Source organism: Hippocampus comes, unplaced genomic scaffold (genome assembly GCF_001891065.2).
Source record: "Hippocampus comes isolate QL1 unplaced genomic scaffold, H_comes_QL1_v1.1 scaffold57, whole genome shotgun sequence".
In the NCBI taxonomy this organism is placed as follows: Eukaryota; Metazoa; Chordata; class Actinopteri; order Syngnathiformes; family Syngnathidae; genus Hippocampus; species Hippocampus comes.
Window position 1 is genome coordinate 951,764 of NW_017805039.1, and position 13,713 is coordinate 965,476.

Consider the following 13,713-nt stretch of genomic DNA (forward strand, 5'->3'; position numbering starts at 1 on the left):
CTTCTCCATTTTGTGTATAGTGACACTGGTTTGCAATAGAAACACTGCAGGAGGTTTTTGAGAGCTTTAGCTCGGTCAACATGAAGCGCTCGGGTCTGATAAATGCAAAGAGTTGCAACAAACATTGCACTTTTCGAAAATGAACGCCGCGCCTCGGAGTTAGCGGGGGATTTGTGAGTGTTGAAATGGATGGAGTTGTTGCGCTGCGGCACATTGTGTGATGACGGTGAAGAGATGTTTATGTATTGTCAAGCCAAAAGTGATAGATATACAAATATATAAATGTACAATAGCTCGAGCAGACACTCGAGTGTGCATGTAAGCCATTGAAGTACTATCGTGTATCAAAGTTGTTTTCCCCTTTTTAGCGATTTGTTCATTATTGTTTCTTACTTATCGTTGTGTGCCACGGCCTACATTTCACACAGGACTGTTGGCATGTGCGTTTTTCTGCGATTATTTTTATCAACTTGCCATGTTTACAGTTTAAGCAGTGCCTTGGAGTTGGGACGACAACGTGAGAAGATATTATAGGATGGGTTTAAGCCTCGCCCCCAGTCTCTTATTAACCGTAACAAGAGGTGTAATTTTGATTATCATCCGCCCCTTAAAGTGCACTTAAATCATTGAAATGCATATTGACATAAGATAAGAAAAGATAAGAAAACCTTTATTTGTCCCACAATGGAGAATTTTGCACCCGAACAGGAATATTCAATGAGTAGTAATTCAGAAATTGGCAATAATGAAGAAATAAATGTTAATCCCATGAAAGATTAAAAAAAAAAAAAAAAAAGTCCGGACTCGAGTGGGAGCCAGGATTAGAGCAAAGCCATACTTGTGAATCGTCTCGTGACGTCCGCGCGTAGATTGTCGCAGCAAAGATAAAGTCGGCGCTTACTCTCTTCAGTGTTGCTAATGTGACGTAGTAATGGGGAAAGTAGCTTGACTATACTTAGAGAAGTCTATTTTGTAAAAAATAAAAAATAAAAATGTAAATTGCTCTGAGAAATAACAGTGAATGTACTTCTATCTAAGACAGAGATTTGTATTTATGTAAAAAAAAAAAATGTGCCGTTCTATTAATCAAAGCACAATGTGTAACAGTATATTTTCTCAGTCGGTCGTCAGGTAGGAGACAAGCAAGTCATCACCTGTGTTGTGTGGCCCACGGGATGGTAGTTGGGTCTGATGAGGTGAAGTCGGCGGGTTGGGGTCAATGTTGGCTGGGGTGTCCGCTGTCTGCTAATATGCTCAGGCAGTGACTTGACTCCGCTTTGCCAGGTCACTTGAAGGCTTTTGGTTTTGAAATTGAAATGGGACCAGGAGAAAATAAAAAATCCGGTTTTATCTTGAGCGCCATTCCCTGATTCCCAAATGAAAGTGACAGTTTCATATCAAGCACACAAGAGGTGTACCATACACACAAGAGACATCCAGGCTTCTTCCATACCAAACCCACTGAGTCCATATTATCTGATGAAAAAAAAATTAAGCACAGTGTCAGGTCTTTTAATTGCTGCAAAAATGATCTTTAACTGATTTTTTTGTTGTTTTTTTTTTTTTTTTTTTTTTACCAAGAGGGCTTGGAGGATAGATCGGATCAGTGGCCCACTGAGCACACAGATTTTTGTGGGCAGAAGTCAAGTCGCACTTTTAGTTGGACCACGGTTACAATTCGTGCGTCTGTAGCTAAATGTGGTCTCTTGAGTTTTTCTTTATTATTCTTTTTTTTTTCATCCATTATCTTCAGATGCCATTCAGAAGTTGGTTTACAGTTTCATTTTATTGTTTTAATTCAAACCTGAATCAGTTGGCCAAGTTTCATAAATGAGTAGGCCAAGTGACAGCATGTTCTTCTGTGGCAATGCCTTCCTAGTTTCAATTTCATTTTCTGTTGTTTACGGTTCCCATCTCAAAGAAGAAATCTAGCTTCATTTTTATCATTCTAGTGAAAATATTACACTTGATTTGTTTTTGGGGTCCCCCCCCCCAATTGTTTTAGTTTAGCGCTTAAGTGATACTGGTTCATCATGTCTCTTCAGTTTCATGCCAAGAGCCTTCAAAATCTCACATCAGCGTGTGACCATGAGATCGATTGTTTCTGGACAGTCAGGATGCACAAAAGTGTGTGAGAAAAAGCAATCCAAGCAATATAAGCATTTGATCAATCCATCCCAGCGTGGCTTCAGGAAGTATTTAGCGGCCTTTGGCAGCCAAAATGTTGGCTGGTTGGTGAGTCATTCATTTTGGATTTTACTCCTGGTTTGCTTTACATTATATATCTTTTTTTTTTTTTTTAACAACTAAGGGATTCTGGCTTTTTCTCTGTAGTAGCTGTGATGCTCAATTGATCCCATTTCGCTTTTGCGGAATCCCATAATTGCCTTTATTGAAAAGTGGAAGAAAGCTCGCCATCTACAGGAGCTCGTGAAGCAAATCAATAATAGAGCCAACCCAAGAACTCGATACTTTTGAACATCAAACTACATTTTGTTTTTTTTTTTAATGGCGGTAAACATTGCAGTGTTTTAGTTTGCAAGTGTTTCTTAACTTCAGAGTGTATTTCATAAGCTCTTTAAAACTTTTAAAATATTGTGTTCATGTCTAATACAGAATAAAAATCTCTTCATCTCACATTTGTCTCTCTTTATTGTGCTCTATTTTCTACTGGGACGTAATTGGTTTGTCATGATTTCGCTTCGCTCTAAAACAAAATTTCCCATCCGTTGTGCCGCAGCGCGTTCGTGTCACCAATTTCACATACAATAATTGGACTGAAAGTCATTCTTTTACTAACAATAATTAGGGGCGGGCAAGTACTGATACCAGGTATTGCTTACGTCTAAGTTTCAGGTTTTTGTGCTGCCGATACCAGTCGCTTATACCAGTTACTGGCGCCCTCTTGTGGTCGTTATATGATCAGGCAGGAATGGCGGGCATGGCTGACAAAACAATTTTGATTTTTCGTAATGGAAATGTGTGCTTTGGCTGACAAGGTTGAGAAAAATTGCTCTAAAATGATAATGCATGGCAGTGATTCTGCCGCGGGCTCTATCTGGTGGTAATGCGAAAGAATCACTACAGTTAAAATTGGATTTGGCTTTCAATGGAATGGCCTTGCATTTCAAGACAATACTCAATATACTGTTTGCAAAATACCTCATTTTTGTTTTTAATGGGCACATGGTGATACTTGGAGATCTGTTTATTTAGTATCGGGGACGGTGGTCTCGTAAAAAGCTTGAGAAACACCGTCTACCGATTGATCATTTGTGGAGGAGTCGAGAGCATTTTAGCATTTTGCCACACGATGGCGCTACAAGCCACAATGTTGCTTCGTGCTGCTTCAAATTGTTCCAATGTACATTTATTTCTCATTTAGCTGGTTAGTGTAGATTCAAAATACAGCTAGGCAAATTTCATTCATTTAAAGTCGAGAAATGAAAGATGCTGAATGAGCCACGACAGTGCCACAAATGAACAATCTCTCTGTAGAATGTAAATACTGAATTTAATTGTATAATTTTCAGCCACTTGGCATTCTGTTATGCTACTGTACGCTTTAGGTTTTTGTATTCTTCCATAGTTCTAATCATTTTGCCCATAAGCATCTGACTTCCAAAAAGTGCCTATAAAAACTTCAGTTTGTCCCACATTCACATCCGATGATGACCTTTAAGACAGTTAATCCATTGTGCAAGTCAACTGTTCCTCTTGAATGTGACACAAATATATTCGCATCAACAGTGCTTAAAAAAGGACCATTCACTGGCAGGAGAGGCTATTTATTAATATTATGTACAATTTTACCATCGTGATCATCAGATTAAAGTTTGAATACTGGCTCCTGCTCGATTCAGACTCCTCTTTACAATGCTTTTACCTTTTCGTCACATTGTCAAGTTTCTTCTCCACTTATCCAATATTCTCTAGCAATAATCGTTAAACGTGTATCTGAGGCACAAGGGGAGAACATGAAGAAATGGAGTGTAAAAAAAAAATGCACTGAGTATGGGGCATATAGCTATCCACAAAAACCTTCTAAAACATGGCCTAATATTAAGATATAATTATGATGTTTTTACCTCTATCAAATTTGTTTTCCCACTCGGTTTTAATGGACTCTGATTCTCTTCCACGTTCTCCCCGAAAAGCATCACAAGTGGCACTGAGACAGAACGTACATACTACAGTAGTATTCGTCTTAAGTGCATTTTGGACTTCATTGTAAACAAAGACAGAATTGTCCACTGACGTCTTCTGAGCTGTGTCTCTTGGGGGTTGGGGGAGTGAGTGTATGTGGAACATTTTAAAAGGCTTCAGGTCATAGTTTTGTGTTTTTGTTTTAATACAAGAAAGCTTACAAGATTTAAATGTATTTGGTCACATTGTGTGTGTGTGTATTTTTTCATATTGTGTGTGTGTGTGTGTGTGTGTGTGTGAGAGAGAGAGAGAGTGTGTGTTTGTGTCACCTTGCAGCTGTAGTTTTGCACTTGAGTCGAAGGTAGCACGTGTGATTGGTGTAACTAAGTCTTCATACTATGTCTTATGTACACTTGTTGCACTTACATACAGTGCGAACACATGTGTTCCAAGAAGTGTGTGTGTGTGTGTGTACGTGTGTCTTTCTTTAGTTCCAGATCTTGAGGAAGCTGTCCCAGGACCCGGTGGACACGGCCATGCCATCATCAGTCACACCCAGACAGCTCACACGATTGTCATGGCCGGCCAAGACTCCTGGAGGAGGGTCGGCACGGACAAAAGACGACTTGTTAACATTGAAATGTTTTGCTCTCCAGACTTAAGCCGGGACGTCTTAACCCCACATAGAAGACAACGGGCCTTGTGTTTTACGGTACTTCATAATCTGACACCAAAATAACTCTGTGAATGTGTAAATATGAAAGACTTTACTGTTTGAACTTGAATTATTAACTGCCATTTTGCCCTAAATAATTGACTCCATATGAGGCTTGTATGACTTTATTTCCAATTTCAATTCCGTGGGTTCAAATTCTATTTCTCATCCATCCATCCATTCATTCATTCATCCATCCATCCATCCATCCACTTCCTGATCCGCGTATCCTCATGAGGGTTGCGGGTGTACTGGAGCCTATCTGCGTATCCTCACGAGGGTTGCGGGCGTACTGGAGCCTATGCCAGCTGTCTTCGTGCAGTATAGGCGGGGTACACCCTGAACCGGTTGCCAGCCAATCATATGAGAGGAAACCGGAGTACCCGCAGAAAACCCACGCAGGCACGGGGAGAACATGCAAACTCCACAAGGGAAGACCGGGCCGGAATTGAACCCTGCACCTCTTCACTGTGAGGCTGACGTTCAGCGGGAGGTCATTTCAAAGAGAGAGGCCAGCAACGGAAAAGGTTCGATCCGCCGGAATTGATCCCTGCACCTCTTCACTGTGAGGCCGACGTTCACCGGGAGGTCATTCCAAAGAGAGAGGCCAGCAACGGAAAAGGTTCGATCCCCGATAGCTCTTATGAGTACCAGTCAAGGGGCGAGCAGCAGCATTCTGGAGAGAGGCCAGCAACGGAAAAGGTTCGATCTCCGATAGCTCTTATGAGTACCAGTCAAGGGTTGAACAGCAGCATTCTGGACCAGCTGGAAACACTTGATGGAGGATTGGCTGACTCCATTGTCAAGTGCATTATAGTAATGTAGCCGAGATGTGTTTTTCATCCAAATATTTACTCCTAGTACAATTGAAGGTTACGAACTGCGTGCATTGAGCCAGCTAGCGCAGTGGAGTAAGAATATTCCGTCGCGTTACAAACAGTGCGCAAGGAACTAGTTTCCGTAGGGGAGCAAAAAAACGCCACCCAACGGCACCAGTAATGTTCCCGCCGTACTTATTAGTACTGTATTCATTTTGATTACTTGATGATCTAGTAGTGTTTTTTTCCATATGAATGTTAACTGTAATTATGATTTTCTAATGCGTTAGCTGGGTTAGCCAACTGAAGCTAGAGAACTTTACAGCATACAAATTCTGGTTACATTGCTGATGTACGTCCAGATCTATGTCATGAATGCCCGGTGTTGTCACCCAATAACACCTTGTTAGTCTAATATATTTGTTAAAAATCCACTACATTCTCAGATAGAACCTTATACAGTAAATGGAAACACTATACACTATTGTTGAACTTGTGTGGAATCTCTCAAATTTCTTCTGCACCCACCTGCTCTGTCTCCCTTCATGGCGTCCCAGATGTTGCAGTTAAAGTCGTCGTAGCCTGCCAGCAGCAGGCGGCCCGAGCGGGAGAAAGCCACCGAGGTGATGCCGCAGATGATGTTGTCATGGCAATAGAGGCTGAGTTCCTGGTCCGCGCGCAGGTCGAACAGTCTGCAGGTGGCGTCGTCAGAGCCCGTGGCAAAGGCGCTGCCGTTGGGGAAGAACTTAGGGAGACAACGCCTGAGGTGAGTTCAGTGGATAACTTTTTAAAATAAACATACAGGAATCATTTCAAATCATACTAGTCAGTGCGCCATTTAAAACCATTTGGTAAAAATTGCGCCAAATACTACAGTTTGGTACAGAGGATAAGATGACAAACATCAAAAGCTTGAATATTTTCTTTTTAGCAAAGTCAATAGTTTTTTTTTTTTTTTTTTTTTTTTTAGGGAGAAACAATGCAGTATTTTGCATCGCACTAGTTATTTTGTGTGGCTAGTATGATGTCTGCTAGCCAGAAGCTAAGCTCCATTACATTTGTTTACAGAATAGTCCTGTGAGTAAGTCGCAAGGCCAAATGTAGTGCATGCAAAGCGTAATTGATCTTACATAATTGCCCTTGCATTTGGTTTGAAATTATTTTGGGGTACTATAGTTTGTGGTATACAGCGGTATCTTGATTTACACATTTAATTCATTACATGACTTAGACACCTGTTCATTGAAATATTCAAATTTGCATACTACTTGTGCCACTTCAAGTTTTTGGTTGTGTGTCTGCATATGTTTTTGTTTTTTAATAACCTGACTGTCGTTGGACACTCACACAGATGGCGTTGATATCCGACTCGTGTCCCGTGAAAGTCTGTCGACACATGCTGTCTCTGATGTCCCACAGCTTGACCGAGGCGTCGCACGCTCCCGACACAAAGGTGCGCAGGTCGGGCGCCAGGGACAGACTCATGACGTCCCCCGTGTGGCCCGAGAACACCGTGGTCTGCTGGCTCGTCTCGATGTCCCACAACGCACTTGGCGCAAAGAACGTCGGGGGGTCGGTCAGACAACTATAATTTGCAAAAAGTGTATCGCGGGACTGTTTACAATGTATTCCGCTCACCAGGTGGTGTCTCCTGAGCTCGTGATGATTTGATTGTCGTCGATGAAACGGCAACATGAAAGGTAACCTGAGACAAAACACGCAAATTTGAAATACAAGTACTGTATCCCAAAAAATAAACAAAAACATGGCTCATATAGTTCCAACGGACAGCAGTGCAGATTGTGAAGACCCGGAGTAGATTTGACTGAAATGGCAGCACACAGAGGCTGAAATCTAAATGGACAAGAAAAATGTAACGTACACATAATGGAAGCCGTGCCGCCATGAGAAACATTAGAAAATGATGAGAAACGACTTGGGGATAATAAAAGAAAACAAATTCATGGGCCAATATTAGAATGTAGGTTGTGTATGTAGGTCAGCGCTTCTGAGAGTGTGAAGGCCAGCAGAGAAGGCCTTGCTGACCCTGACAGCTCACCACTCATTATTTTACTGTACTTCCTCATATCGTGGCATTTACTCATGTGCAGAGATTAGAGGTAAGGTTGATTTAAGGCGCAAATGATTAATAGTGTACAAATGCATTTTCAAACAATAATAAGTCCCATTGTAATTTTCATTTACTTGCACATTACACAGCCTTTCGATAGATGGTCACTGGTGTCCTCTTATGTTATTATTACTCTTAGGACTTTTAAGGCTCAACATAAAGAACTAATTCTTAGTTCAAGTATTTAAATACAGTGCAAAGTGAATTGAGAGATTTCTCAATCCATGTTTGAAGCCTGGCAGCTTTAGAGTGCCTTGTTGTCGGCTGCGAGTGCACGTACATCACACAGATAAAGACAGCGAGGAGGGAGAAAAATAAAATAAAATCTGATTTCATGTGGATTATGGTTTGGGGCTGGCAAGGACTTTTTTTTTGAGCAACTCATTGTTGCGGCATGGAAAAGCCCAACGGCGACTGGCATTCAAGCCACTGGAGGCTTTGAGGGCGATATATTTTCATGGCTGAAATAGTATCCATTTTCCCAGGCTGTAGTAGAGTTATATGATTGACAGTTGACAGCCAAACAGGGCGGGGCTCCAGCACATTTAGCAGACCCGTCCACAGTCATAAGCGAAGAAAATGGGGGTATTTATTGAAGATTATTGTGAAATTTTGATGCAAGTTCATGACCCGGCGATTAATTGGGGCACATGATTTATGAAGCAATGGGTCCTATTTTAAGAAATCTGGTATTCCTGCCAAGTAGCCCACACGTATTGGCTGCAACTACTCGGATCTTAGATGACATGAGGTATCATCTGGCCTCATTACCAGCCAGTGATTAATTGAGCATCTTAATCAAGTCGCCTTCCCCATGAGACAAGCCAATCAAAGTGCACTCGTATCATCGGTTTGAGATGAAGCTCTCTCACCTGTATGCCCAGGTAGCTCCCGGCTGATCCTGACGTTCCCTTCGCGTGTTTTCAGGCAGTAGATGGAGCAGATGTTATCAAGGCCTCCACATGCCACGTAGTTCCCAGACGGGGCGTACGCACAGGTCATGACCCAGGAGGAGCGCAAGGGGATGGCGTGGATCTCAAAAAAAAAAAGCAAGGTAACACGTATCAGGTAACAAGGAAGATACTCTTAGCGAGAACGTAGACTGCGGCTAATGTTGGGAATTCACAGACGATGTCAGGATAAGTGTTACGACTGCGTGAGTGTGCTGCGTGTACCTTGTTAGTGGTGTAGCTGTCCCACACGATCAGTTTGCCATCTTGAGAGGCGCTAACAAGAAGCCTGTGGAGACACGCATTACATCATGAGATCGGCACTCACTTGGGCTTCCGACGGTCTTCTCGGAACGCACAAATTGATGTGATCGCTGCAAATGCATTTTTCACTCTTACAAACCCGTCTTAGCAGAATTCACTCCGTTTTTTCCCCCCTCTGTTTTGAACACTTTCCTGATGCTCGATTAATCAGCCTTAGCAGAATTCACTCCGTTTTTTCCCCCTGTTTTGAACACTTTCCTGATGCTCGATTAATCAGTGGACTTCTTCCACATTTAGCATAATCACCAACGCATCTAGCTTATGCTCATAGGCAACAATAATAATGAAAACTGCACTCAATAGACCGCAGACTTTCACCAAGGTCGCAATCCATCTGACTCATTTCACGGAACTATCTGGACTTGCCAGGTGATGTCGTTCCACTCCAATCCTGTAAGAGGCAATAATGCGAATTATGTGGTGACTGCCAACTGCGACACACGGCGTGCCGCTTTCGCTGCAGTTCTAGCTTCTGGATGTTCACCCAAAATGCAAGCACTGCAAAGGTGAAATAAAAGCCTTGATCCGCACCTTCATCCAGATCCTAGCTAAAATGTAAGGGATCATTCCTAGGCCCCTTGAAAATTTTGTGGAAATCGATTATGAAAGGACCTTGTCTGAATAAACAAATTGACTCCGTTTGAAATCCGGGCCGATTTAATTTAACTTCAAGATGGAAGCCTCCTGTTACATAAACGGCTGCTACCGGTAGTTGCTTGTATCTTCTGCCATATTAGCAGTTGGCATAGAGAGCTGAACAAAGATAAATTTGGCTGGCTTCAGGATGAACCCTCCAATGTCACAATTTGGTAAAATTCATATTTTGGGGCTGATTTTCTAATGCGGGGCTGGTTAGGAATCACACCCCTCAGTATGCTAATACAAACCACATACCATAACAATCATGGCTAATGCTTAGCTTTTTTTTTTAATCAAGAAATAATGAGGGCAACTTCCAAATGTTGAAAGTTTGCAAGTATTTGTCTTCCACCGGTCCCTGAGGAATGCCATCACAGGCTGCAAGTAGAACAGCATCAGAAAATATACAGAGAGCCGTTAAGCCCCACCTTGAGTCTGACCCCCAGTGCATGGCATAGATCTTAGCAAGGTGGCCTCGGAGGGTGCGTCTTGTTCGCATCTGTATCCGCCCCACTGGATCCAGACCAGCAGTTATCTAGGTAGTACATGATGACAAGTAGATTTCAAAAATAGGACAATAGGATCTTTTTTTTTTCTTTTCCTGATAAAACCACGTACTAATAAACTCCATATTCTCATCATCAGTCATTCTGTGACACTCACCTGTGTCAAGGTGGAATCTCCACATGCTTTCCTGGCATCCTGCAAAACACCAAGAAACGGGAGAATGGAGTGAAAAAGTCAGAACGTGTAATGGTATGTTGTAAAGGGAAACAATTTGGGACGCCAAGAAATACTCAACATACTCGGATCTGGTTCCTCAGCTGCTCGGCTTCCTGGCGAAGCTGCTCCAGCTCACTCATTTTGGAATTTGGTGTAGATGCCGCCTGTTAGGTGGAGAAGAGTAAACCTAAGAGACGTCTGCTCGTGTACAATCGGTGGACACAACATAGGTTGCAATTGCGCAATCGAATCGTATTCAACGCTATTTGCTAGCAGAGATTCTCAAAGCGAGCGCGGGCTCCAGATAGTGGTATGTGAAAGAGTCACTGCCTAAATACAGTTCAGTTGTGTTTCACTTTTTTACTGCAATACATTTGCAAGATACATTTTAATTGCATCATTCAAGTACATTTTTGTTTTCTTCCTGTACAGGATGTTTGATTTGTTTGTGTCACCTTACGTTACCTTATATCTCAATGACTTTTGAAGATATGAAACCCCAACTTCTATTTCCCAAAAGCTATCAATCGCAAATTTTTGAAGCTAAAATTTGAACACAAAAATGCAAGAATTTTTTTTATTTGATTTTTCCACAAACGTTCAATATGCAAGTCCTTGGTTACACGGCATACATCGAAACGGTAGACCGTTTCTTGCCAAAGGCGAACGAGCCAATCGGAATTTATGGTTGTCAAGGCCTCAGTTATCCGAGTCTTCGGATCATGCTTTCTTATTAAAATGTAAGACACCAATTGCCTTCTCATTTCCAGTGTACGGCATTATAAGCAAATAGCGATGAACTCACTGCAAACCATATTTTACATTTTGCATAGTGCACACAACTCAGTATAATAACTCGTCTTTTGTGCCTAAAAATGTCTTTATTTAAATATACAAGTATGCTGACCAGACAGCTCATTAGGTACACCTATACAGTCGAACGAAATCCACTCGGAGAGATCTGTATCAAAGATAGCGCTATATCACAGGTTTCAAACTCAAAGCCCGCGGGCCAGATCCAGCCTACCACATTCTCACCCGGAAAAGCAAATGAATAGTTTGTATTTTTTTTTTTTTTTGTTACCCTTTTGACAGTAACTTGAACAATTATTGAACCAACTATTACCCTTGCCGTCTGATTTCAAAACTAGTAATCCATCAATTTGTTGTGTAGATGTAATAATTCGATGAGATGAAGTGGCCTTGAGTTTGACACGTCCGTCCTATATAATGAAGGTAATGCTTTCACACCTGCAGTTAAATGTGGTAACGAAAATATTAAATGCACCGCTCAGTCGGATGCAAACAACTGCAGTAATGTGATACTGTGATATATGCCGGAGTTACATTAAAACCTATTGGACAATTGATTTAAACCTGTGTTTTTATTTCTAAAAGGCAGAATTTGTCATGTAGATCTCTGTACCGGGTCTTAATATGTGTAACTTATGAAGTGTCTAGTGCATTTAATGATGACCTTTCTTCATCCCAGATTTGGACATTAGATTAAAAAAAAAAAAATCAATAAAACCATCATATTTTAATCCCTAACTACTAGTGAGAATAAACCCTGTAATCTCTTTACAACAGTGCCACTGTGCCCGGTTGAACTATGGAATAATAATCTGCACAGACTAAGATGCCACAGAGCCAGCGTGCATAGCTAGCAGGCAAAAGATGCTGAGGGACCACTCCCACGAAAGCCGAGGGGACCTGTTACACTTGTGTACCAAGCCGAAGCGCACTATTATTAACTCAGAAGGTTAATATATCTCGGAGTGGGAGTGGAATTTTTGCTGGAGGCCTACTGGGGTCACTGCAACGCAGTAAGAAGTGTGTTTTTGAATCAATGAAGTGGCTTGAATTATTGACACCAGAAGCCAAAAAGGGGTGTCACCACCTGACACCAATGGTTGTGTAACCATTGAGGAGCTAAGAAGGTTTACAGTGTCCAAAATGAGGCCTGCAAACATCCATTGGAGGACAAAATGTCACATTTTAACATTTCCTTTTTTATTACTTTTCACCCGTTGACATCGTTTTTACTGCTGGCATCTCTCTGTATGGATGCACGATCAGACCGTGGGTCATTTTTTTTCTTTTGGGCTAAGAGCATGCTGCCCCACCCCTTTGACTTGCACACCATGGTTACATCTGCAGCTGGAGGAGAGCCCACAGCGAACATGAAGAGTGTAATGTCAGAGATAGTGAGGCCCGGCTCACTGCCACAGTCAAACACGAAGGCCTCAACTAAACAGAATGTCACTACGCTACAGCACGGAAGAGGGAGAAAGCTCCCCATTTCTTTCAAAATGGACAACAGGCGAATGTAGGCAGTCATAGCAACAAGATGTTTTTCAATGCAGATGGTTAGAGCACCATCATCATCATCATCATCATCATCGTTTTAATCATCATCATCATCATCCTCATCATCACCCAGCCATCTTACACAGTGAAAACTGGCCTATTCACTTTAATAATGGGTGGCTACCTGTTAATTCCACCGATGCTCCTCTTTGATTGTCGTGAAAAAAAGCCAACTCCTTTGAATAAATAATTAGTAAAAAAAATCCCGTGGGTTTTAACAATAAGTATTTTCAATCATGTGGTTTTATATATGTGTCTAAAAAAAGGAAATATGCAGAGAAGATGCACACGAAGAGGCGTCAGTGGGCAGGCACACGGAGGAGGAAGAGGGGGAGGTCTTCACACATTTCCACACAAGAAAAAAAGAAGAGCACAAAAAAAACCCCACACATCCACGGCTGCTGCGTAGCGGCTGTCCCCTCTTTTTTTTCACGCCGAATAAGTCCACGTTGACATGGTGGTGAAAGATAAGCTCCAGTTCAGTCCACGCTCGTCTCAAGCCAAGGAGCGTCAAATAGCACTCGCTCTGTTTTTTTTACTCCGATTTTGCTCTTCGTGACGTGATCTTCATTTCCTTCCTCTCTCTCAGTGGTTTCCTCCTCCTCCTCGTCGTCGTCCTCCTCCCTCCTCCTCTCTCCCTCCTCATCACTCGTCTAAAGGGTACAATAGAAAGGCAAACCCGTGAAAAAAAGCATCTCCTAATGAAATATCAAAAGAGTGTTTTTGTTGTTGTTTTTTTTTTACATGGAAATAATCCGCCGATTCTGCGAGTTTATTTTTTTTCCTTCTCTCTCACTCATGATAAGGAAGCAGGCAGACATCACGAGGGTCAGTTTGCACAGCAAAGGGTTCTGCAAATATTCAACCAACAACTACATGTGTGACACACCCTTTAAA

At 41.9% G+C, this 13,713-nt stretch overlaps 1 protein-coding gene across 2 annotated transcripts; it reads right to left on the reverse strand.

The window, feature by feature from the left end:
• Window positions 1-2,290: 2,290 nt before the first annotated feature.
• On the reverse strand, window positions 2,291-13,432 carry gnb2 (guanine nucleotide binding protein (G protein), beta polypeptide 2). Of its 2 annotated transcripts, none has more exons than XM_019864222.1 (10): window positions 13,205-13,432; window positions 10,530-10,610; window positions 10,387-10,425; window positions 10,152-10,258; window positions 8,986-9,049; window positions 8,683-8,845; window positions 7,318-7,384; window positions 7,027-7,228; window positions 6,208-6,424; window positions 2,291-4,740 (listed from the first exon to the last, which is right to left on the reverse strand). In XM_019864222.1, exons 2-10 carry the CDS (start codon window positions 10,584-10,586, stop codon window positions 4,634-4,636), a joined length of 1,023 nt encoding a protein of 340 aa, XP_019719781.1. In that variant the 5' UTR covers window positions 10,587-10,610; window positions 13,205-13,432; the 3' UTR covers window positions 2,291-4,633. The 2 variants fall into 2 exon arrangements, with proteins under 2 accessions (XP_019719781.1, XP_019719780.1); XM_019864221.1 differs by having other exon boundaries at window positions 12,941-13,432.
• Window positions 13,433-13,713: the final 281 nt, after the last annotated feature.

What these genes read in the sequence shown, in the direction of transcription:
- gnb2 (XM_019864222.1), bottom strand. Translation starts at nt 10,586, where the DNA reads ATGAGTGAGCTGGAGCAGCTTCGCCAGGAAGCCGAGCAGCTGAGGAAC. An exon ending in GAGATTCCACCTTGACACAG is followed by an intron (nt 10,259 to 10,386) that starts GTGAGTGTCACA and finishes TGTACTACCTAG; the next exon opens with ATAACTGCTGGTCTGGATCC. An exon ending in CGGATATCAACGCCATCTGT is followed by an intron (nt 6,425 to 7,026) that starts GTGAGTGTCCAA and finishes TGTCTCCCTAAG; the next exon opens with TTCTTCCCCAACGGCAGCGC.